Raw genomic sequence first — 25380 nt, forward strand, 5'->3', positions numbered from 1 at the left:
AAGCAGTCACCTCATCAGTACATTCTGCCTTGCTGTCGAAACTTGGTGTAATGTTTCATGTATTGCCTTCTGTAAGCTAACAAAATAATGATTATGCTTTCATTGCCAATAAAGTTTTTATTGTTCACTCACAGTAGCGGACGTGACTCGGAGGAGGCAAAGCATTGGAGGGGCACTGTATTGTTTGTGAACAATGCTGTGCCCCTCCAATGCTTTGTCTCCTCCGGGTCACGGTCCGCCACTGGTCCTCCGGCTTCTTCATGAGTTTCAATGTGTGGTATCAATCCAGAGAGCGCATCCTCAGACAGATGTTGCTACTGATGACGGGCTGAGAATGCGCGCCCTTCACAGAAACAAATATAGTAATGCTTGCTTGTGAAATATATATATATATATCATATTTTAAATGTGCTTTTGCAAGGTATGCTATCAATTAATTCGACCTTCAGTGCACTAAACTGTGCGACTACCAAAGAAGAACAAGATGTTTGCAAATTTTAAGGAGCCTTTTGTTAGGGATTCTTGAAGCCACCAGATAGATCGAAGTAAAAACATAAACAGAACCCTAACTTTGAATAAATACATTATCAAACTGGCATTAAAACACATTTCAATTTAGATTCTTGTAAAAAAGAGTGGACTGTATTCGCTCAAATGACAAAATAGATCTTTACGAGCATGACAAGAGAAGTTGTAAAGTCTGCAAATACATATAATTTTTTGATTTAGATATAAATTGTTTCATCATTTTTTTTTACAGTGGGCAGCTTCAAATCAAACTCACGTGTTCAGTAATTTCTGAATCGGGTGTCTCTAAAATCTAAATATGTCTACCTAAAGTTAAAGTATGCCCTGACATCGCAACAGCTTATTGCATGCATGATTCCCACCGGAAGAGTGTTCTTCTTCAGGAGCCTCTCATGCATGGCAGCCATGAGAAAAGTGGGGTTCATCATTGTTGGCCGATTAAAAAGAACTAGAGTAGTTTGAGCAGCATTGACGAAAGACATTCAGTGTTGTTATTTCCCAAAACGCAACTGAATACAAAGACTCATCGTGCGCGGCGCCTCTCACCCGACTCCAATACCCCTTTCATTAACCCATCCTCAAAATATCCGCCTAAGAGTAATGCGGATAATTCAATAAAGATTGCATTCACAAACTCCGAAAATAATCCGCAGTATTTTCTTACGAGCGCCCGACCCGAAAAAGGCGGATAATTGTCACGGCAACTGCACACGCCCCCTCCGATGGGGTTGCGTTGCAAAAGGGTGACCTTGAGACCGCACCATGGCAATTATCTGCATTACTTTGGAAATGCGTTCATAAAGTCAAAATCTGGTCCCGATGCTGCTATTATGCGGATAATTGCAGCATCGAAATAATGCGGATAACTCTGGTCCTCCTCCGATTTTACAACCAAATAATGCTGTTAAAATCCGCATAACTGGGTTAATGGAAGGGGTATTGGTCACCTGCTGTAAATAATGTAGCCAACAATGATTGAAGGCTCTCTCGCTCAAGTGACAATTGTGCAAGTCTTGTGTGAGGACTTACTAAGTTGTTGATCGAAGTTTCAATCAGGGTCAGTGCTTGCAGACTAGTTAATGGTTCCATGGTCCAGCGATCACCGAAGCTTTTTTTTCTCACCCTCCTCGGCAGACAAGCTTTGTGCGAGGCTTTATAAGGCGACGAAAGCAAGCAAAGCTTGAACGTACGCTGATCCCAAAGGTCAGAAATCCGGAGCAGTTTTGTATGCTGTGTACAACCAGCGTGCACGTGAACTTCATTATTCTTGAATTTTGTTTTCAGGAATGATTTGATATCTTTTTTTTTTACTCACTTAACTATCGCTATCTAAACTTAACATGGGGGATGCCCCATACTTCAAAGGTCAGCATGAATATAAAGGAATCGTGTACCCTAATGTCGTCTTGGATTCCAGTATCGAACGACTTAAGTCTTTTCAAGTGCGAGACAGTGACATCTGGATTTTGACTTTCCCCAGAGCCGGTAAGTAGGGAATTCCCCATTTTCGATAGTTGCTTTGACAATCTGAAATCTAGAAAGCTCTGTAAAAGTTTCATGGTTGTTGGGCAAGGTAATAAAAAGGGGGAAAAATCTGATGTGTCTCATGCCTCAATTTGTTTATTGATATTGTTTAAAGAAAACTGAATAATGCTTTATTTTTAATGTTTTGTTCATTCGGTCGATTTTCTTGAAATCGCAAGCCGTCATTAAAATTGCATGTGTGGGACTGGAGAACGATTAAAACAACAATGCAAATGCACAGGGGTTACGGATTTTTCACAGTTTCATTGAGGGGAAAATATTACTGGTATTACAAAAAAGCGCTATGTGTTATCATGTCTGCTACAGCCTACGGGCTTAAATTGGCACTTGCGTTATACAGCTAATTTACTACCAAAAAGTCTTCAAAACACAATCTAAAAAAATAATTTATAATCTGGAATCTTTCATCGGTTGGGGATGGTCAAATACAGCAGACCGGACCTACAGAATTTTTTCTACGATTGATTCCATTGACTACACTGTACAATCAATCGCAAAAATCAAGCATACGATCAATCGCTTACGTTTGTGTAATGGAACCCAGGATACACTGGGGGATATATTCAGTCGCTGATTGCGTGATCACCGTGAAAATTTGCACACTCGTACAGCCGGATATAAAGATTGTGTAGTAAGATAAGAAAAAGTTTTTGTTTATATTTTCTACGTACTTGATTAAGCAAATAATCGTATGAATTTTGCGTCAAATATGTATTTGCCTTTAACTTAATTTATATAGCTACATGTAGTATAATGCTAATGATATTACATTTCTAACAAACATCTAAAAAAAATGTCAAAACATGATTAATTTCCTTTGTATTTTATTGTTTTATTCTGTGGTATTTCTTATCAAACTTTTTTTTTTTCGATGAAATTTGTCGGGAACCCTTTTGCGTTTATAAATATCGTTGAAAAAAATGTATTTGTACCAATAAGGTAAAAATAATCATACATTTGTGTTTTGTTTTATTTTTGGTTGAAAGCACAATTTGCTTTGAATGACGTCTGTTGGGTCGGACATGCACTCACAAAATGTTGCGTAATTTCGGAACCGCGTCGCCGGGCGCGAATTTTTTTTCCGTACTTTAATGCGCAATAAACCCATGTGCGCATGCGTTTGGACTTTGTGCCAAATTTGTACTTCGCCTCGTTCTCAAATTCAGCGCACACGGCGTAGTCTTTGAACACAGACTCTATTTTCTAGTATGACGATCCCACGTGGAATTATATGGTACTATACGAGTCTGCATAGTTGTATGATTCAGACCCTAATGTATACAGGCAGACTTTATTATTCAGACCCTGCAAGCTCCGTGTATTGGAAATGTATTTCAAACCATAAAATTTCATCAAAATCAGGCAAGGAAGAAGAAAGTTATGATCTATTTTAAAGTTTTTATCATTTCGGTGAAACAGTTCTTTGCATTTCTTCATGAATATGCAATAAGCAAGCTAATGACGTCATATCCTCACATATTATTTTGTATTTTATGATATGAAAGTATATTCATTCAAATTTTGTTCACCAAGAATAGAAAAGATTTGATTGACATCTGATTTAATGTGTTGAGTAATCATTGCTGCAAATTATTCTGTTAAAAGAGAGACATATCATACACACATGTATGAAAAAAAGAAAGAAAGTAATCTAAGAAAAGGGAAAATGGGTACATGATGCCATTAGCTTATACCTCATGAATAATCATGATGGCGCGCATATATACAGGGTATCCAGTCCATCAGGGAAATCAGGGAATTTTGATTGGCCAAAATATCGAACGAGTCAGACTAGTATTTTATACTACAAAAATTTCTTGGCGAAAACAGAAAAAATCAGGGAATTTCGTTTTCTTGAAACGAATCCTGATATAACTGTTTTCACAAAATAATTTGCTAAACTTTGAAATTTGATAACTTAATTATTTGTTATCCGATTTTGATGAAAATGTCATGATTTTGCTCTCTGAATTTTCTCTTTTACGGAGTACCCAAGTACCTACGATGTAATGTAGACATTAGGGTCTGAATCATACAACTATGCAGACTCTTATAGCACCATATAAGTCCACGTGGGCTCGTCATACTAGCCAATAGAGTCTGTGTGCAAAGACTACGCCGTGTGCGCTGAATTTGAGAACGAAGCGAAGTACAAATTTGGCACGAAGTCCAAACGCATGCGCACATGGGTTTATTGCGCATTAAAGTCCGGAAAAAAAATTTGCTACCCGGGGCTGCAAACTTGGTATCAAACGATTTGCAAGACATGAAAGTAAAGTCATTGAGCGGCGTGGTCTAAGAATTTCGCGTGGCGGCGAAGTGACGAAATTCTTCGTTCGGAGTTATGTTGACCCTCACCCCCCCCCAAAAAAAAAATATGTAAGGGTTAATCACTCTTGTACAATAATATTAAAGCTAGTAGAACGATTTTTAAAACTTTGAACTTTTGTGGAAAACTTTGGAAACTTTGTGAAACAGCACTTAAACCATACAAACTTGAAACTTTGACCAATAGGTACACATTGGATGATGGAGATTATTGGCCTTATTCTCAGCGGTGGTGACCCAGACAAAACAGACCGATCTTTATACTGCAGTACTGTAGAGATGATCAACTTAGATCAACATTTCCCTCAAACCAAAGAAGAAGAGAAGCTTCACCCTCTCGACATGTCCCCGTTCTTGGACGTTATCGAGAGGGCGCCCTCCCCAAGAGTCATGCTTACGCATCTGCAGTTTAATCTTCTACCACGTGACATACTCAAATCCAAGGTTTGTGTCAAAAGATTTCATTTTTTGTTCTCTTATTTAACCACCATAAAATAGTGTACATCTTGATAATTTATCGACTAATCTTACTATGAGCTGAAACGATAAACTATGTTTATATTTATGAAGAACTTATTCTTAACCAGTTTATCCATCCTCGGTCGACTTTTCATCTTGAATTCGACTCTCATTTTGTCACAGCAATGATAAGTCATTTGGTCAATTTAAATCGAACCATGGACAAACCATAATCACAAAATTAGCTTTTCTAAATATTTGTTCGTTTTAGGGTTAAAAAATGGCTTATGTACCCAGTTTCCTTCCCATTTTTAAAAACGTAGGTGGCGCATATGTGCACGAATTGAAAGGAATTGACAAGTTATTACTTCTCATTTCTTGTGAATGTTACAGATCGTCTATCTGGCCCGTAATCCGAAGGATATGATAGTTTCGTGGTTCCAATTCGCTGGGAAGAACCCGGCCATTCCATTGACCATGGATAGTGCGATTGAACAGTTCGTCACTGACAGTAAATACTCCAATCTTCATCAATATATATTTTTAATGGAAGCTTAAAAATGCCACTCAGATGTTCAGACAATCATCTTGTATGTCTACAATCCTTGAAAAGTTGATGAGATGATGATATCTTGGAGCCCGTCATGTCTACATCGCGTGGGAGAGATAATCAGGTGTCATGATCTCGTAACTCGTCATGCCTACATCTTTTAGAAGAGATGATCAGATGACAAGTCATGATCATGGATCCAAGATCTTGTCATCTGATCATCTCCACAGGACGTTGACATGACGAGATCCAAGATCTTGTCATCTGATCATCTGTCCCACAGGATATAGATATGATGAGATCCAAGGTATTGTCTATGATCACCTTTCCCACAGGATGTAGACATGACGAAATCCGAGATCTCTTCATCAGGGGCCCGTTGCAGAGAGAGTTGCGTTCAAACGCAAGCCCCCCCCCCCAAAAAAAAAAATCGCAAGTCCCAAATGAGCGCTTTTGATTTGTTGAAAATCAAATTGCGCATGATTTTTAGAGTTGCGATTGATTGCAACTCTTTCTGCAATGGGACCCTGATGGGTTTTTTTTCTCAGGGACGTGTACATAACAAGTTTATTCTCTGAACATCTGGGTGGAACTTTTAACCTTCATGATTATCATTGTTATCATATTATCTATGTAATTTCTCTGTAAGATTGGTTGCTGGCTCTATCCGTATTTGTTTGAAGTGAGCATTGCAACCCCCAAAATTCTATGTTGCAAAATCTATTGGGGAATGGCGTCTGTGGTGATTGCCTTTAATCTTTTTGTTATTAAAATTTTTAGTTGGTTGCTTGGCATAACTTGTTGTCTATACCACTGCCTCATTATACCAGACTGGTCAGTATTACTGATGTAGTTTTTTACGAGCTATTTGGATATGTTTCTGCCTCCGTTGTTGATAAAGACAAAACAATGCTGAAATGGTTAAGATCTACCCCCAAAAATTGGAATTTTGAAAAATATGGTTTGAATTGGACGAAAGGTTGTTTAAGTATATAGGAGTACCATGACTTGGATAAAGTTGTGAAATTTTACTTTGAAACAAATTTAAAAAAGAAACGGAGGATAGTAAACAATTAGAGGAAAAGAAACCAAAAATTATGGGAAGAGTACTCATTATCAAGATGCTATTTTTTAGTCAAATAATTAATGATGTTTTGCTCCATTACCTCGTCAGATTGTGAAGAAACTTGAGAAAATAATTTACCACTTTTTGTGGACCTCAAAAGTTGACAAAGCTAACTGCCTTTCGACGATAGTGGAATTAAAATGTTTGACATTCAGAAAATGACAAACAGTTTAGGATTGAAATGGGTTGGCAATAATTGTTGATGCTACTAGTTGTTTTTTAAAGGATTTTGCCTTATTGAATTTTGAATCAATTGGAGGTGTCAGATTCGTCCTTAACTGTAGTATGGATAATTATCAAACAGAAAAATGGTTTTGGGATGATTGCTAAAGTTTTATATTGAAATTATTGAACGGTGGTAGCACCTGAAAGAACCGGTAAAAAATTTGTTCTCAAATAAACAGATTCTGTGATAAAATGAATTTATTGTCTATGATAATCAACCACTTTTTATCTATTTATTTAGAATTAAACTATGAAACGAATGTACTTTTCATATCACAAATCTTTTAATCTAAGTTGTTTTCAGAGCCAACACTGCTGCATTATTGAAGCCAATTTATTTATTTCATTGTTTAATCAGAAATGCAATGGGGTCCATGGCCAGTACATGTTCGTACGTTCTGGGAGCTAAAAGATCACGAGAATGTCACTTTTCTTTTCTATGAGGATTTGAAGAAGGTAAGTCGTGAAATTTGTGACTCCCAAGCGTGATGATATAAACTGTGTTGATCTCCCCATCACCATGGTGGTAGAATCCAATACAGATCCATGTAGGTATATAGGCATTATGGGGTGAACTGATTGGCTATGTGTCCCGGGGGGCCACTTACATTGTCGAGTGGATACCATGCGCGACCAAAAAAACACGTAAAAAGGATGTCTTTTTCACGATAGGGCACGTTACGTACGTAACGTGATAAGGGTGTCAAAAACACAAAAATAATGAAAAAAGGGTATCTATTTCGCTAGGAAAATTACGTGTTTAAGGACGAATTTGCGGGGATGATAAAACAAAATTAAAATGTTTTATAAAGGATGTCCTTTTTGCCCCAAAACTTCGTGTTTAGAGTCCGATTTGCGCGAGGTGTAGAAGGTGGGGTCGTACTAAACCAAATAAGGTAAAGCCGACGACCAAAGGACCCGTAACAATAAAACATTCCTGTACTTGTTAAGGGGTTCATTTCAGGGAATATTTGCCAAGAGTATCATTTTGTTTCCAATACTTGTTAAGGATAGGGTTTCACACGCATTTTCAGAATATGGAAATTACGTGTTTAGGGTGCTTTTCGAGACCCCATGGTCGCGCATGGTATCCACTCGTGAATGGAAGTGGCCCCCCGGGCTATGTGTGTTTCTGCGAGTGTGGGTGTGTGTGTGTGCGTAAGGGTGTGTGTGTGTGTGTGTGCGAGGGTGGGTGTGTGTTGGGGTGCGTGTGTGTGTGTCTGCCCTCGTTCGCGTGCGGCTAGTGGACGTGTGAGAATCACTGACCTCTACTCGTGGTTTGGGTCACCGATCTGCGTATATACAGATATGTGTATACTGATCAGCATGATCAGTGGGTCAGTGGTGTGTGAGGCGTGGTTTCGTGTATGTTTTGGGGCAGACAATTGACTTGGATAATACTTGTTGAGCTTTAGGTTGTATATGAAAACTATGGTTTGTTCTTTACTTTGTTGTAAATGCCACAATTCTGATTACCATTGCCGGAGTAGTTGTTGGTGTTTTTATCGTCTTATTTATTCATAGGAGCCAGCAAAATACATTGAGAAAATCGCCAATGGTATTGGTCACCCTCTGTCGGTAGAGGTTCTACAAAAAGTGGTAAACTTTAGCCACATTGACTCACAGAAAGCTACTTTCAAGAAATTGGAGGACACTGGAAAAGTAAACTATGTAAAATCATCCGGCGCGTATGCTTTCCTTAATAAAGGTAACACTTTTGTATTTCACAGTTATAGGTCAAGTCCACCTCAGAAAAGTGTTGATTTGAATCAATAGAGAAAAATCAGACAAGTACAATGCTGAAAATTTCATCAAAATCGGATGTAAAATTAAAGTTATGACATTTCAAAGTTTCGCTTATTTTTAACAAAAAGAACGAGCCAGTTACATTCAAATGAGAGAGTTGACATCACTCACTTTTTCTTTTTTTTGTTTGAATTGTACAATATTTCAATTTGTACGAATTTGACGATCAGGACCTCCTTGCCTGAAGCAAAAAAGTTAAATAATGGACTTCCACGTGTTCAGGGAGGAATGAAACTTAATTTCACATGACAATGACGAGAAAACAAAAATATTTCATATTTCATATAATAAAATACAAAAGAAATAGTGAGTGAGTGATGTAATCAGTTCCTCATTTGCATACCGACTGGGATGTGCATATAACTGTTTTGTGCAACGAAGCGAAACTTTAAAATGCCATAACTTTCTTATTTTACATCCGATTTTTATGAAATTTTTCTCTATTTATTCATATCAAGATTTTGTTGGGGTAGAATTGTCCTTTAAGGACGTTCCACTTTTATGTTTGTGTGCATCATGATCTGCGCATATTTCATACTCTGAGCGCTGATATCACAATGGATGAAGTGGTGCTAATCAGCTGTAGGGATGTGTCATGAATTCACCTGGGGAGCGTTTCATCAATATTTTCATCCGACAAGTTGTCAGATCTGACATCTTTCCAGGATTTTGATTGGCAGAGAGGCACTGTTCCTATGGTAACTGTTGGATAAAATTGGACTTGTCGGATAAAACATCCGACAAGTCCTTTCATGAAACGCCCCCAGAAGACATGATTTGTTGACAATAAGCCTATTCTTACAATACCATTTTCAAATATAAATATATATACAATATATATAATGTATACATTGAATATTAAGTTTTTCTGTTCATAATGGCCAACCATATAATGTAAAATTTGTATTATCGTTAGTAAACGTGCACGTCGGAATAAATATGATACCATCCTACTATGCTTGTGAATAATCTTGTCGTTTTTTCCATTCCATCTAGGAGTAAGTTTTCGTTGGAAAGAATTCTTCACTGTGGCGCAGAACGAGGCCTTCGATGAATGGTATCAAAATAGGATGGTTGACACCGATCTCAAGTTTACATTTGAATGATTAAGAACGGACTCTAATTCATTATTATTATTATTATGGAATCTGAATGCAAATCTGGAAGCTAATTTTGGAATGAATTTCGATGACATACTTTCATTAAAGCCGTTTTCGGTTACAAATATTTCGAGAACTTAAACAGAACATTATCGGTCAGCCGACCTGAAACCATTGTTACAATGGTGACTCGTCATTTTTTTCAAAACAAGATGCAGGAATGAAGGAAAGACAGTCCCATTCATTAGTATGGTCCGCCAAAAGTTTCAAATGGAAAAACAGTAAAGGAAATATATTAGTAATGGTCATCATTGACTATCATCGAGATCATAAAATGGGTCGGACATACGCCAATCAAGCTGAATGAATGGGGATCGATCGCAATGATTGACATCACTTAACAATTAAAGATACATATCCAACATAACCATACAGTTGTAATCATCGTTTTTTAGTCAGCAAGTAGTGCTTGATTTCATTTTTAAAGAAAATCCGTACGTAATCGATTACAAACTATTACTGAATATCCCTATTATACATGGATTAAAAATTATTCAATTAACGTTATTTGCCGTTTCAAAACCATGCGGAAGATATTTGAATAAACCTTCTATTTTGTTACAGTATAAATATTCCTACTAAAGAATGCCTTGAAGGCATACACAGAGAAGAAATCGACTGGATCCTGTTCGAGGTTATTCCACTCCTAAATGTTCTTAGGAAGAAGGAAGAGGCATAGGTCTGATGGCTGCTGCAATGTTGTGTCCTTGATCGAGATCCGGGGACCGTTTCATCAACATGTTTGCCCGACAGGTTGTCAGATCTGAAAACTTTCCTTGAACCTGATTGGCTAGAAGGTACTGTTATCATGGGAAGTGTCGGATAAAACGTCCGACAAATCCTTCATGAAACGCTGTTGTTGTTGACAGCTCACTGAAGGACTACAAGGTGATATCAACTATAGGTTGAAGCAGATACGATACACTGTACGGCATATCAATTAAAGGCGGCTGTGAAGGCGTCTGGTGTGCAATAATGGCCACTTCAGGTTTTCAAGCATGGCTGTTACGCTGGATGTTCGGTTGAAGTCACAGTTTACGTAGCGTGCACACCTTCGTTGTACCATTTGGTTGCACCATTTCAATCTTGTTGACGTTCCTCTGTGTGTGTGTGTGTGTGTGCGTCCCATGCTGTTCCAGCATATTCCACCACTTGGTGTATAGTGGTGTGACCATATTTCGCGCGTTACCTTATTTTGCGCACTTTCGCACATCCAAAAAGTAATGAAAATCTGATGACGACCAACAGAAAAGCGACCTTGAATTAGGTGAGGCCCATGGAAATCCAGCTTCCACTTTCTTTCTCATTCCTGCAAGCTATCAAGGTCTCCATGTACAGTCTCGTAACGGTGACCGTCCTGATGCGTCTTTACAGCATGTAGTCATCAGCAAAGAGGCGTAATTTTAAGTGCATGACACAATCTGGCAGGTCATTGGTGTAACTGAGGAAAAGCAGCGGGCCGACAGTACTACCTTAAGGCACTCTTGATGTAATCATCGTCTCCTGACTACCCTGACCCTCGAGTAAAACCTGCCGAGTACGACAACTGAAAGCTTTTGACCCACTGCAGAGTAGAGCCACGTATATTAAGTGGCCAACCTTGTGAAGGTTGAGAAACTTTGTCAAAGTCTAGTAAGATGCAGTTTATTTGCTCAATTTTCATAAATCCTTTGATATCTACGATATATTAAATCAACAATCAAACCTAAATAAACTTTGTGATGTTTTCTGTTGGGTACGGATGTAAGATGGTGACTGCTTAAGTATGAGGAAATGAAAAGCCATTAGAAGAGAGGGATTATAAAAGGGTACATTTTGAGAAGGACAATGGGCCTACAGGTAGGTTAACATGAGCAATGACCAGGTGATGGCACTCGCACATTCTTATTTTGTGACAAAGTTTATAAGTGGATAAGCCTCCAGACTCTCAATCACAGGGTCCCAGACTCAAATCCAATATTGACACTCTCGTCCTTTGACAAGGCATCATCTACAATGGACACTCTCCATCCAGGAGTAGTAAATGGGTAGGGTTGAGCTAAAGGGTAAGTTCAGCCACCACACCAGGCCAATTACAATTGACTCAGACATTGCAGTGGTGCAATATATTGATTATCTCTAACGCCAACACATTGTTTGAACAATAAAATAGAGTATAGTGTTTGAGAGAGGGAAAAAATTTCAGCCCCCAAAAGTGATAAGTGTGAAATAGATAGCGCATTATATATACCCACATCTATTTTTTTAAATACAGTAAGGACACAAGATGACAATATAGTTAGTCTAGGGGTCCGTTGTAGAAAGAGTTGCGTTTAAACGCAAGTCAAAAAATCAATCGAAAGTCCCAAATGCGCGCTGTTGATTGATTGAAAATCAAGTTGCGCATGATTTTTGAGTTGCAATTGATTGCAACTCTTTCTGCAACGGGCCCCAGGTATGGATCCTCATTCTTGTCAGAGTCTTTTACATGATAGGTGCACGGGAAATGTGTGGATGTGGAAGTACATGTATGGCATGAAGCCAATGATGTGCAGGCAGAAAGGACCAAATTAGAGGTCAATTCAACCCCAGCAAAATATTGACTTGAATGAGTACAGGAAATCAAACTAGCTTAACACTGAAAATTTCACCAAATTCGGATGTAAAATAAGAAAGTTATGGCATTCTAAAGTTTCGCTTATTTTTTTCACAAAACAGTGATATGCATAACTCAGTAACATGCAAATGAGCCAGTCGATTATGTCCATCACTCACTATTTAGTTTTTTTATTGTTTGAATTACACAATATTTCATTTTTTAAAAGATTTATTCACAGGGACCGACTTGACTGAACCATATAGTATTAAACAATGCTAATTCCACATGTTTAGGGAGGAATTAATCAATGTTTCACCTGAAAATTATGAGAAAATTATAATATTTCATATCTCATATGATAAAAACAAAGGAAATAGTGAGTTGATGATTTCATCAGTCTCCCCAACTGCATACCGACCAGGATGTGCATATAACTGTTTTGTGAAACTAAGGAAAACCTTGGAATATCATAACTTTCTTATTTTATATCCGATTTTGATGAAATTTTCAGTGTTATGCTTCTTACATTTTTCTATTTTTATTCAAATCCATTTTTTTGTCGGGGTGAACTTGTCCTTTCACAAAACAATTATTCTACTTTTACATGTTTCAGGGGATGTTAGTATTTATTGATAATTAGCAAGTGAAAATACTTTTTAAATCCAAAATTGTAATGCTGGTTCTTGCCCTATAGCCTTTTTTACGTAGTTTTTGTGCCAGCTAAACTTACCCACAATGTGGTTCGACTTACCCCACGGGTCGGACAAGATGAGCCATTTGCATTTGAAAAAAAAATGTTTTCCAAGAATTAGATTCTAAGCAAAGATACATATTTTAGCAATATTATTAGTCATATCAGTCCTAACAGAGCACCTAATCAGATAAGCCGTGCTTAACCCGGAGTAACAGTATGCAGCTGCTAGAATTTTTTTTTTAAATTGATATTGGTATTATCATCATTTTCAGCATATGAAATAGATCAGTGCGTCTTGCTCGAGTGGAAAATGAAGGCGAATGATATAGGAAATTAGGAGCCTTCAAATTTTTATCCGATTAACAACTAGATAAGCCACAGGTGGTAGAACTTGAAATTGGTGCAATTCTAGTGCTCTCCCAGCCAAAACAATGTCTACATGATTTTGACTTTTCTTTTTAATATCTGCCTCATATTTTTCATGAAGACGATGCACCTGATATAATCCTATGAAATCATCATTCTCATGAACTATGCTTGCAAGCGTAAAAAATGTTTTTAATGCATCTACGGATAGGATAATTGGATTGATATAGTATATTTATACAATATTGACTGGCCTTGAGGGGAACATCAAATATATTGCCTGATATTGGCCCGAGTCTTTAGACGAGGGCAATATGGGTCTTTTAAGGGCAATATATTTGATGTTCCCCGAAAGAAGAGCCAGTCAATATTTTTATTATAATCCAAATCAGATTTCTAGAGCAAAATCATGATAATGGTGATATTTCTTTTAAAAAATAGAGTTCTATTGTGTCATGTTAAAATCAGGGTCTAGGCTCTGCACTTTACCATTATGACGTACTTGCAAGCGCTCGGATCCAGTGATGTCTTTATTACATGTATGACGTATATTGTTGGTGCGCAGATCCTTATGAAGCGTATCTCTTTACACGCATCCTCAAATGCCCGGATGTGAGACCAGGGAAAATACAAAGGTATATTTTGCGTCGTCTCTGCATGCAAAGTAAATAGGCACCTTTCGCAAATCTCTACAACGCGAGATTAGAGTCGGGTAACTCAAAAGTTAACGATTAATCGTAGACTCGAATTTCTAGATTGATTATACATTACAGTCAATACAATCAAACGTACAAAACTGTTTTACAATCATTGCCAAACTTTGTGTTACAGGCCCTATAGATCTTGATTTTCGTTTGCAAAGCTCTTTCATACGATACCAGCATGCCATGCCATGCCATTTGCCTGCCTAAGCTCGCGGCGGGACTGTACCTGTATCATGGCTATTACTCCAGCTGGCTGGAGACATGCGAAATGTAGATAATGACATAGATAAGAAAGTGGTTTTTCATTTTTCAAACAAATCGAGTACATATTGAGTAAGGAAAAACTTACCGAATTAAGGCTTAGATATAGATCATTACAGTTCATCGAATCGATATTGCACTTAATGTGCATTATTTGTGTATCACAGGCAATTGATTCTATGGGTCAGATCACCTCTCAAGCCAAATCCTTTCCAATGCGTTGACATGTACACAGCATGCAACAGGCCATAAACCGTCTAAATTTGCGGAGTTTTTTTCTTTTGCCAGCACCTTCTACATAAACGATATGCCTCTAGCACACAATGTAATGGGCAGTATGTTTTACTTTTCCGCAGAAATGGGGGGTTTGCCGGGGGTACACTTCCATTGATGAGTGGATACCAGGCGCGACCATGGGGTTTCGAAAAGCACCCTAAACAAGGGAAGGTCTTTTCCAGATTATGAAAATGCATCTCTCAACAAGTATTTGGGTTGTGACACCCTACAAGTAGTGGAAATATATCCCTTTTCGGTATTTTAATCATTGTTTCTCACACCCTCATAACGCTACATAGGCCTATACGTATACCCACTCTTTCCCTTTTTACGTGTGGTCGCGCCTGGTATCCACCATTCAATGGAAGTGGGTCCCCCGGGCGGCCTCTCGAGCTCTGGGAGGAAGCAAATTTGGATTTGGAAAGTCGTCCTAAATCAGATATATCGCTGTTACCATAGTAGCAACCAGAATTTTGCACACGAAACGCAAATTGAATGTTTCCGTTCCAGATGCGAAACGAAAAAAAAAATCTCATGTCACACAATTTGCATTACATGACGGAGTTTTACGACCATGACGACGGGCCCAAATGTCATGAACTACCGTTCTAAATAAGCGTACGCGTCCTCAAACGAAAGGTCGGGAATATGCGCATTGAGACCGAGGAAAATACAAAAAATATACCTATCCCTTCGCGATATAGGGCAATACGCTTTTGTAAATGACCAGCTCAGATGTCTGATACGGGTGATAATTAGTAATATGTTATACACATAAAGGAAAATCTATATGATTCAGAATCTGAAATACTAATGTATTTTTTAAAGCAACCTCTGTCAAAATCCAAAAGAGCAACGGAAAACTTTGTATCCAAACATCGTTTTAAAAAAATCCCAATAAGCCAGTTCGTAGTTCCTTTCTGCGCATAATCAAAATATTCTACGCATGATCAGAAGAAGGTCATTTGTACTAAAGTGACTTGGTGCTTTAAAATCTAATGAGATAAGCACCAACTTTGATTCTTGATTATTCATATATTCTTTCGAATTGTCGTTTTCATTTACATCCACAAAAAACAACAATGCTTCCACGAACGACTGGTATTTCACAGTTTGTCAAGTACATTGTGCAACATGCTAAGATATGCATTCAAAGTAGGAATGCAACAAATACCTTCATTAAGTGTTCATTGGTGTGCTATTCTAGTCACCTGGTCTATTCAATTTCTTCATCCTGCTATGTAAGGCAAGCTTACGTAATATCTTGCTTTGAAATCTGCCTATCATGATGAAAGAAATGAAAGGTCATTTGACCAAAATTGCCCATGAAGTAACTACGAACTGGTCTATTCCAAAAAGGAAACAAATGGCCTGTCTATGTTTATTGGTCCCTGACTATGGTGTATTGAATCATAATAGAACTATACAAAATTGTCAGAACAAGGTCAAACTCCATATACATGATATAGTTGACCTGTCCTGTAGAATTTCAATAGGTCGGATTTTAGATCAGATTGCTTAGAAAACAATTCAGAACCTGCAGAAAACTCTATGGAACAGATTAAAACAATGTCGGCACCATCTCCAGTTCCATTACTCCTGGGCCTGGGACATCGTTGAAGGGGAAAGTTGCCCTCATTACAGGTAAATAAATAACTACCGGTTGAAGATAAACATACATTTTGTATGATCTTGCTCGAGTACCTTTGTTCAGAATAGAGTGTTTTGAAAAAGCAAAATAATACCGGCCAGTTCTACACGTACATATTGTGCTTGTAAAGTGCGTCACTTTAGATTATACATACATGTGATTAATGTTATGGTACTGCAATGTAAAGATGTATCACTCGGTGACGTAACCAGCGCTAAAGCAGTCATTTCGATTGTGTGGGTTATGATCCCACTGCTGCCACCACACCAATACCTTTTATGTTTATTGTTGGCCAAGTTCAACCATTTGCCAATATGTGTTATGGTGGTCGGCTGTTTTCAAGCATGTTCAGTCTCAGATCCTAAAAAAGATGGATTGACTTTATGTAAAGTGTCTGATGTGTTTGATTTCGTCTGCTTTGGCGCAGCATTTCTTAGGACATGTAGGATGGATGAGGGGTCCAATTTGAAAATTATGAGAAGATAACTTTTTTTTGCGTATTCCGATCAATATCATGGGGACGGTGTGGGCAGTCAAAGACATAAACACGTATGGCTATATCAGTATGTTACTTTTATTTAGCGTTCCTATTGAGCTAGCTGTCTTTGGATATCACCGAGTTGGGCCTTCTGCTAAAATATACTCCCCTGTGAGATTTTTGTTCTTAACCTTCTTTTGGTTACTTCGATAGGAGCTAGCTCAGGTATCGGAGCAAGTGTGGCCCGCTATTTCGCTTCTCTTGGATGTCGGCTAGCCTTGACAGGTCGGAACTTGGATAATCTTCAAGAAGTTGTTGAAGAATGTATCGAGAGAGGTCTGGAAAGGGATCAGGTAAATATACTACCATTCATTGGATAAAGTATCGGACACTCTCCCCAGGGTGGGAATTTGACTAGTGGACGTACCTATCGTGTTATTGTGTGTAATATACCTAGGGAGAGTTTCATCAACGTTTTTGCCCAACAAATCAGATTTGAAAACTTCCATTCTGATTGGCCAAGAGGCACTGTCGGATAAAACGTCCGACAATTCCTTTCGTGGTAATATCATTGGATGACTATGCAGGGTGTGCGTCTAATCTAGATTTCATGTACTAGCCTACGATCTTTTCAGGTCACTACTCAAGTCCTATGAAATGAAAAGTAGGATATTGCTTGACTGTTAACTGTACGTCGGATGTTGGCAGTACATGGCTTTGGTAGAAGGGGAAAGACTTAAAGGTGTTGCATCGCCTGTATCCTATCTGTCATTGCAATAGTCCCGCCAACCCTGTTGTGGCCCCATTATACATTGGGGCTTTGTATCGTCTTATTCCAGACATTCATCATCAGTAACAGATTATTTTATCATGTTAACATTCAAAAATTGCAATTGGAATTGTGACAGGAGTCGCAGGATGAAGTAGGGGTTTATTCCTATTTGGTCTAATTCCAATTCGTCCAATTGCTAACTCGTCTAGTATCATTTGTTCTACCATCAGATCGTCCAATATCCACATGGTCTAATTGCCATTTTGTCCACTCACCATTTCGTATAATGACCAGTTGGTCAAATAGCCATTTAGTCCATATACCATTTGGTCTAATTAGAGTAAGTGTTAATTGTGCAAAATGAATAAAAATGAAACAGATATCAGACTAACTGGTTATGAGACGAAATGGTCATAGACGAACTTTTGATTAGACGAAGTGATAATTGGATCAAATGGTATGGACCAAATGGTTGTTAGACGAAATGTTGATAGACAGAATGACATTAAATGAAGATAGGCCATGGGATGAGTGGACGAGTTGGCAGTAGACGAATTGGCAATTTACCGAAGTAGGCGTATTGAAGGGACCAACGCGTCGCGACGTACGTGAACGTTCCTTCTACGCCTCTCTGACGTGAAGTCTTATTTTTGAAGAAACAATGAAAATGAAAAAAAAAAAACTGAAGCAATCCAACTGATTTTCTGAGAAAGTGATTAATCTCCACGTATTTCCATATACATAGATATTGCCCATTCAGGCAAATTTTGAGGTTGAAAGCGATGTGAAGAAAACTGCTGACCAAACCATACAGAAGTTCAAGCAGCTTGATGTTTTGGTAAGCCTATAGCATTCCTCCTTGAATTTTATTTTTAAAAGCTGAATTAGTGGATCCTAATGATTGTGATTGGTTGCGTGCGTGCACAAAAAGTCGTCACCTGTGATTTAAGTATAATCAAGAAAAACATCGTTATGTAATAAAACATTCAATACACATCATTTTGCTTGAAATTTGAATAATAAAACTTTTATTTAAACGCCCTCAACGATGCGTCTTTAAAAAGTTGACTGAGTGCATTATAAATCCATCCAGTTCTATTCGACCACGTATCAGGTTAAACAAAACACTGATAGACATGTTTCTTTAATCGTACGTAGATCAACATATCACCTGAAATTCCTGAATGTGTGTAATGGACTAATTGCAATACAAATATTTACCACGCGCTCATTTCAGTTATCTTTACTCTAATTTTAAGGTCAAAATGAACAAGTCAAACTAATCTAAAAAGTGATAATGAAACTTATGATAGAAAACGACATTGTTTCTTTTTTTTAAATTTATTGTCTTGTTCTCATGTTACTTGCTTTTTATCGGGTACATTTCCATATCACCATGATCATTGGCGGCGGAAGCCCAAAAAATTAGAGGGGGTCTACCTGAAATTTTGTGATGGACACATGTAAACAAATTTGACACACAAAAAAGGTCATCAACTAAAAATTTAGGGGGGATCGTCCCCCCACCTCAAAGTTTTTTTTGGGGGGGGGGGGGTCTGTCCCCTCCCCCCGCTTCCGCCGCCTATGACCATGATCACATATTTATCAATAAAGTTTCATACATTTCCTTTCACATAGGTTAACAATGCAGGAACGGCTTCTTTGGATTCAATCGAAACATTGAAATTAGAAACTTTTGATACGATATTTGCCGTGAACGTAAGAGCACCCCTTTATCTAACCCATCTACTGGCTCCACACTTAATCGCATCAAAAGGTCAGAATAAGAACATTTAATGCATCTTCAACATAAAAATGCATTTTTTAGGTTCCCCCACATTTATTCAAACATGAAAAATACACATTTTCATGTGTTACTTCTTTGCACAAGTTTCCTTTAGAAATTAATATGAGGTTATTTCCTTAAACATGTTCGGAAAAATAAGATGGTCGAACAGTCCGAAGTATCCTTCTTTCAATAACACCCATTCTTGGTTTTGTTTATTTGTTACCAAAAGCGTCAATATCTTTAGAAAAGTTATTTTTCAAAGTATTTTTTCGATACCTTCTATTTGTGTTCTATTTATTTTTCTGTTTCGATAGTTACGAAAAAAAATATGTGTATAATTTAAACAGTTATCTTCTTCGGAGTAATTTGAAAAGTATTTTTGGAACAATCATTAAGATGTTTTCTTTAAATCTACACGTATTTCTGCATTTCGTTACCCATGTAAGTGTAGGAAAAATATGATTATTTATAATACAGATACACAGTATGGATATGAAATAAATACCTCCCTATATATGTCTTGGTTCCAATAATTATGCCAGTCAGTTTAAATAAAATAATCAGTTTATTGTTTTGAAAAAAAAGACTAAGTATCACTCGAAAACATTTTTCTAAACAGTGATCATCCAACACTAAAGTTGATGATACCGATTTTATTCTTGTTTATGAAGGCAGTTTCAAAATGTTGACTCTGCGCTGGGTGTATGAAAGAGTCCTTTATCGAAAAAAAAAGCAACAGGCATCACTGGAAACTCCAAAGAGAATTGCCCTAATTTGTAGTTGTATATCTAACGACAATTTTGATTGACCGTGCTTCTATTTTGACAGGCACTGTTGTTAATAATTCGAGCTTATATGGAATCAGACCCGTGAGTATGATTTTGAAACTTGCAAGTTCATTCTAGTGCATAGTAAAAGTCTTCATTTTAATCGTGGGTAAGAAGGGGTCGTAGAAAATGTGTCTTTATTTTAGATATTTTTTTACGATGAAAAATCAAAACATGATAAAGATGATAAAAAGGGCAAATAATACTAGATTATATACAGTTTAGATATTGGATTTGATTACACTATCCGAACTCATACCACATCCCAACTTTCTTATTTTTGAACTCTTTTAGATGCCATCGATGACAAGCTACTCTCTAAGTAAGAAATCATTAGATCACATGACAAGATGTATCGCTGAAGGTACGTTGATAAAATGGGTAGAAATGTTTTTCACAATTAATGATTGGATGAGGTCAGAAAATATTACAATTCATCAATTTGTTGTTGTTTTTCCCCTTCGCAAAGTTGCTTTTAAACCTTTTCCAAGCGTTAGTGTCGTAGAGTACAGCCTACGTGTGAAAAAATGGACTAGAGGTGGTTGTGTGTGTGCGTGAAGGAGGGTGAGTTGGAGGTGCCGTGGCCGAGTGGTCTAAGGCGCCTGGTTTCTGGTTATACATGGAAAGTCCGGAGTTCGATCCCCGGCCACGGCTCCTATGCCCGTGATCAAGGCATTTAATCTACAATGCTCTTTTATCCTACTTTAAAATAAATGGAAATGCTATATGCATTATTGGTAACAAGGTGTGCACTTTTTTTTAAGTGTGTGAGTGTGTGCATGAGGGTGCGCGTGTATGTGTGAGTGAAAAGACGTGAAGAGATGTGTGAGTTGCGTTCGTTTGTCAGGGTATCTTTTAAGTATGAATGTCAGAAAATTTCATAAATTCCATGCAAACGTTGAATAGTATTTTATACAACAAGCACATTGAAATGAATTTTAACAATAGTTTAACAATGTTTTTTTTTCTTTTAGATGGTCCCAGAAACTAAGAAAGTTAACAGTAATGACAATAAAACACCAAGGAAACACAAACGTTAAGAAAAGATAAGGATTTATTTGTAAAAACAGAAGGGTAATTTATAATGGAACGAATCCAAAACTGAGGTCAAAGTTGTGCAAAAATTAAACATAATGATAACTTTAAGATAAGAAATAATGATAGTCTTCTCAGTAGTAAAAACTTTTAACGAATTCCAACAGTGAATAAAATTGAGCAGCATTCAAAATATTTACTTAGTATATTATGTACATAAATGTTCCCTTTTGAAATATATATTATGTAGTTCTTTTTTCTTCTTTTTCACAATTTTAATAGAATTGGCACCTTATGGAGTCAGGGTTAATGCAGTGAAGTAAGTTCTCAAATATTTATGTCTTCGCCAATCGAATGCAACAAACAATGCCCTTTATGAATCAACCTAGACCACTTTGGTTCTCGTCCATATTTCATTTATAAATTTGTCGAGTTTTGGTTTATTAGTAGCATTGCTTTCAGTACACCACCCCAGTTTCATACTTTCACGTGCTCTTTCTTATACTGCTTTTCTTTTTGAAATGTAAATCCGTTTATATCTCATTTATATTACTTTGTATCATGTTTGAATAAGGAATAAATAAGGAACTGAATAAAATTTGTTCGATGGCGGAATGTGACGTTATTTGGCTAGATCTGTATTTGAACCAAATTGTAGAAGGTCTATTACACAAACTCCCAAATACTGTTCAACTTGTTAACGTGCCGTAAAAGCATCAGTACAGTGGAGTTGTATACATTTGAGAAGGGAGGGGCATTATTGCAATAATTGGTTTTATGTACCTAGGCTTTACACAATGACGTGATGGAGCGTAAAAACTGACTGTGATTTGTTGGTGATCATTGAACCTTATATCGAATAATATATATATATCATACATACACTGTAGAGCGCTTAGAGACTTCTGACAAAGTAAGTATTTAGCGCTATATAAGCAAGTATAATTATTACTATTATTAATATATATATAATCAGTCACGTATAAATTCCAGTGGCGGACGAGAATCAGGGTCATCTTGGATATATATTTCAATGTTATATCTCAGTTTCATGGTAGCAAAGTTTGATTCAATCACTGTATGACATTGATTTTTATTTTATTGGAAATTTGTTTTACTGGCGTGTTTTTTTTTTCTGTTACCACAACTGAGAGCTTAACTGTGTGATAATTCTACAGGGTTCATTTAAAAATCTGCTTGAAACTTGTATTTTTCTTCCCCATCCTGTGTTATCCTCATTTTTTTCATAGCCCTGGTGTCATTCCTACTCGAATTTTAGAGCGAATGGGAGTTACAGATGAGGCAGTTCAAAAGGTATGTTCACAAAGCCCATGACTCACAAAGGTCTTTATTTGATCGTAAGATAATGAAGAAATAAGAGAACGATTTCGATTGGTAACTCGAATATAATTATGCTAATGCAGTATATGTCTGCATGATTGAGCTTGGTTGGAAATTGTCATTTAATGACTAATTGCAAGCTTTGTTAAATGAACCATATAATTCTAACCATGTCAACGTAGAAAGTATTTTTTACAATCGATAACCGATGTTTGATCTGGACTTAGAATTACTGCAATGGTAGACGAAATCTTCATCCTTTGAATAGTATGGACCCTGCAAAAATAGTTGCTGAACTAGCGACGGGAATGAAATGTATGCCTTCACTCCCTAGGCATCTAATATTTTTTTTATATTTAATGTGATCTAATATGAATCAATTATTAATTTGATATGATTCACGATCTATCAGAAATTTTATTAATTTACCAAATATATTGTTCGCTACTCGTGATTTTTCCGGAAGCATGAACTGCTTTGTTTCCTCCCTCCCCCCCTTCCCCCGACCCGTCAATAATTTTTTCAAAAATTCAACTGCAAGTCTTTAATGCGCCGGTTGAATGATAGTTGCGATTGATATTTTTTTAGTCACGTTTAATTGCGATTTTTTTTTCTGCGACTGGCCCGGTACTGCAATTTCTTTTTTCTTGTAAAGTCTTTTTTTTTTCATGTGTGTATTTCAGACCATGTTTGAGTTTTGTAAGAAAACTCATGCCATGCGCAGAACTGGGACTGTTGACGAAATCGCTAAAGTTGTTGCTTTCCTCGCATCCAGTGACTCGTCCTTTACCACGGGGGAAACACTCCTAGCAGATGGAGGGAGTCATCTCCTAGTCACTACAGTCGATTAGACCATCATGACCATGCATGGACCTACTACATGAACTAGTATAGTAGATCTCCATGAACAGAAAAGCAGGTTAAACAGCTGCAAGTATATTGTCATGATATTAATCGCAGTAATGTAAGAAGCCTCAATTTATTCAGTTCTGTACAGTTACCTATAAGCATTTTGAATAATAAAGTAATAAGAATTCTTCGTTCAGTAGCTGACATAATTAAAAAATACAATATTCATAAAGAATTTCTACGACTGGAGGTATTTTAACAACGGCCTCAACGCTAGAGAGAATTCAATCGAAATTCAGTCTGTCTTGCATTGTAAATACAGACTGCTTACACTCCTGTGTTAACAAACATTCACATATTTTACTTTCATTTGTTGGTTGATGATTTGATTTGTTTGTTATGATCCTTTTTGTATATTATCAACTTATGTCACTTTTTTCTTTTATATATATTTTTGAATGATTATTCACAACTAGTTTAAGAATATCTTTAAAGTTCGGATCACTCTCACCCTTTAGTTTAGTATTATTTCCTTTATTTGTTTTTAGCACTGTTTTTGTTCTTACACTAAGAAGAAGCACTACTAGTAGTTAAAACATTCTCTTTCATCCATCAATCTCATGTTATCACCACGAACATTATCATTGAAATGTTTATATTGTATTTATGTTGTTTTTATCAGCCTATTTCAGGTTTGGGTGTGAAATAAAGAAGAAAATAAGTAAAATAAAATCTCTAATTCAATTTCATTACAATCATACTTGCATCTTTTATTAGTTTTGGTGGTGTAACTTTGGCATTTACTTCAAACATTTCCCAAATTATGAGGTATAATGACAATAATAATAATAGCCAATTTTTATAAAGCGCTTTTCCCAGAATGGCTCAAAGCGCGTTTTAGCATATTATAACCCCGGTCATTTGATTCATTTCAATCCCGCACGAAAACTGCACAGCTTACACTCCCTGGGGAGCATTCCTTGCATTCATCGCAGCCTCCTTATGGCGCAGGCAAAAATCAATCATACAATATCTTTCGCATCCTAGCGGGTACCCAATTAGCACCTGGGTCGAGACTGGCAAAGTGTGGATTAACGCCTTGCCAAACTGCCAAAGGACGCTAGACCGCGGTGGGATTCGAACACACCACCCTCTGTTTACAAGGCGAGAGTCAGAACCACTACACCACGGCTCTTCCACAGCATCGTTTGTAAACTACTATATTTTAGTCAGTTTTCATAATCTATGGTGCGGGCAAGTGGAGGCACAGATCCTTATTGGAAGGGGGGGTGGGTAATGCCCCACCCCGTGTCGCCACTGCAGGGCAGGCATTCTTGCACTTTGGCATATTTCTCTCTAAGTCAATTTTAAAAGCAATTTGAAATGAATCCTAATATATTTTTTTTATTATTGGATATGGATTATAACATATGGACAGTCAATTTCAAACATTTAAACAATTAATAATTTCAAACTTACAGTCAATGATCAATCAAATACTGTTAGTTTACAATCAACATTTGGTATTATAAACGATTTTTTTCAGTTCTAAGAATCTTTCATAAATCAATATCAAAGCGCTGTTAGTTAAATAAGTTCAACACTTTAGCATTTAAATTCAGTTTGTAATTTTTAATCATAATTTATTCATATGTGATTGATTATAATTTGCATGTATGAAACCACTAAGTGCATTTGATATCAATTACATATTTCGAATATTTACAATTGTTTTACAATCTTATTTTTGTTCATATGAACTATGACATACACTTATCAATCAATAAGTCAATCAATCATGATGACAATTAAGTCTACCAGAATATTGAAGGGAATCAAGCATGTTTTAGTGGCGCCGGAAACGCAGTTTCTCTAAATAATAATTATAAATCAAGACACTTATTCAGAATATAATTCAGCATTTGAGAAAGTATAGGTCATTATTTTCGCCTCTCCAAGCAGGGTAAAAATGTACGTTTCATATTTCGTCCGGCTCTCTAAATTGCTCAAGTGCCCGCTCAAGCCTTCTCCA

At 37.0% G+C, this 25380-nt stretch overlaps 2 protein-coding genes across 2 annotated transcripts; both read left to right on the plus strand.

Annotated features, from left to right (window-relative positions):
- Window positions 1–1659: 1659 nt before the first annotated feature.
- LOC121414088 (sulfotransferase 1C4-like) lies at window positions 1660–10965 on the plus strand. The gene is made up of 6 exons (XM_041607147.1): window positions 1660–2013; window positions 4589–4845; window positions 5254–5371; window positions 7120–7217; window positions 8286–8469; window positions 9564–10965. Exons 1-6 carry the CDS (start codon window positions 1869–1871, stop codon window positions 9671–9673), a joined length of 912 nt encoding a protein of 303 aa, XP_041463081.1. The 5' UTR covers window positions 1660–1868; the 3' UTR covers window positions 9674–10965.
- Window positions 10966–11722: 757 nt separating this feature from the next.
- Window positions 11723–24343, plus strand: LOC121413001 (tropinone reductase-like 3). The gene is made up of 10 exons (XM_041605764.1): window positions 11723–11754; window positions 16195–16250; window positions 16949–17088; window positions 18253–18345; window positions 19146–19284; window positions 20125–20165; window positions 20418–20487; window positions 21441–21477; window positions 22409–22472; window positions 23183–24343. The coding sequence occupies exons 1-10, from the start codon at window positions 11723–11725 to the stop codon at window positions 23348–23350; spliced, it is 840 nt and encodes a 279-aa protein (XP_041461698.1). The 3' UTR covers window positions 23351–24343.
- Window positions 24344–25380: the final 1037 nt, after the last annotated feature.

This window comes from Lytechinus variegatus, chromosome 4 (assembly GCF_018143015.1).
Source record: "Lytechinus variegatus isolate NC3 chromosome 4, Lvar_3.0, whole genome shotgun sequence".
NCBI classification, from domain to species: Eukaryota; Metazoa; Echinodermata; class Echinoidea; order Temnopleuroida; family Toxopneustidae; genus Lytechinus; species Lytechinus variegatus.

What these genes read in the sequence shown, in the direction of transcription:
- LOC121413001 (XM_041605764.1), top strand. Translation starts at nt 11,723, where the DNA reads ATGGACACTCTCCATCCAGGAGTAGTAAATGG. An exon ending in GTCAGGGTTAATGCAGTGAA is followed by an intron (nt 21,478 to 22,408) that starts GTAAGTTCTCAA and finishes TTTTTTTCATAG; the next exon opens with CCCTGGTGTCATTCCTACTC. An exon ending in CAGATGAGGCAGTTCAAAAG is followed by an intron (nt 22,473 to 23,182) that starts GTATGTTCACAA and finishes TGTGTATTTCAG; the next exon opens with ACCATGTTTGAGTTTTGTAA.
- LOC121414088 (XM_041607147.1), top strand. Translation starts at nt 1,869, where the DNA reads ATGGGGGATGCCCCATACTTCAAAGGTCAGCATGAATATAAAGGAATC. An exon ending in TCTATGAGGATTTGAAGAAG is followed by an intron (nt 7,218 to 8,285) that starts GTAAGTCGTGAA and finishes ATTTATTCATAG; the next exon opens with GAGCCAGCAAAATACATTGA. An exon ending in GTATGCTTTCCTTAATAAAG is followed by an intron (nt 8,470 to 9,563) that starts GTAACACTTTTG and finishes CATTCCATCTAG; the next exon opens with GAGTAAGTTTTCGTTGGAAA.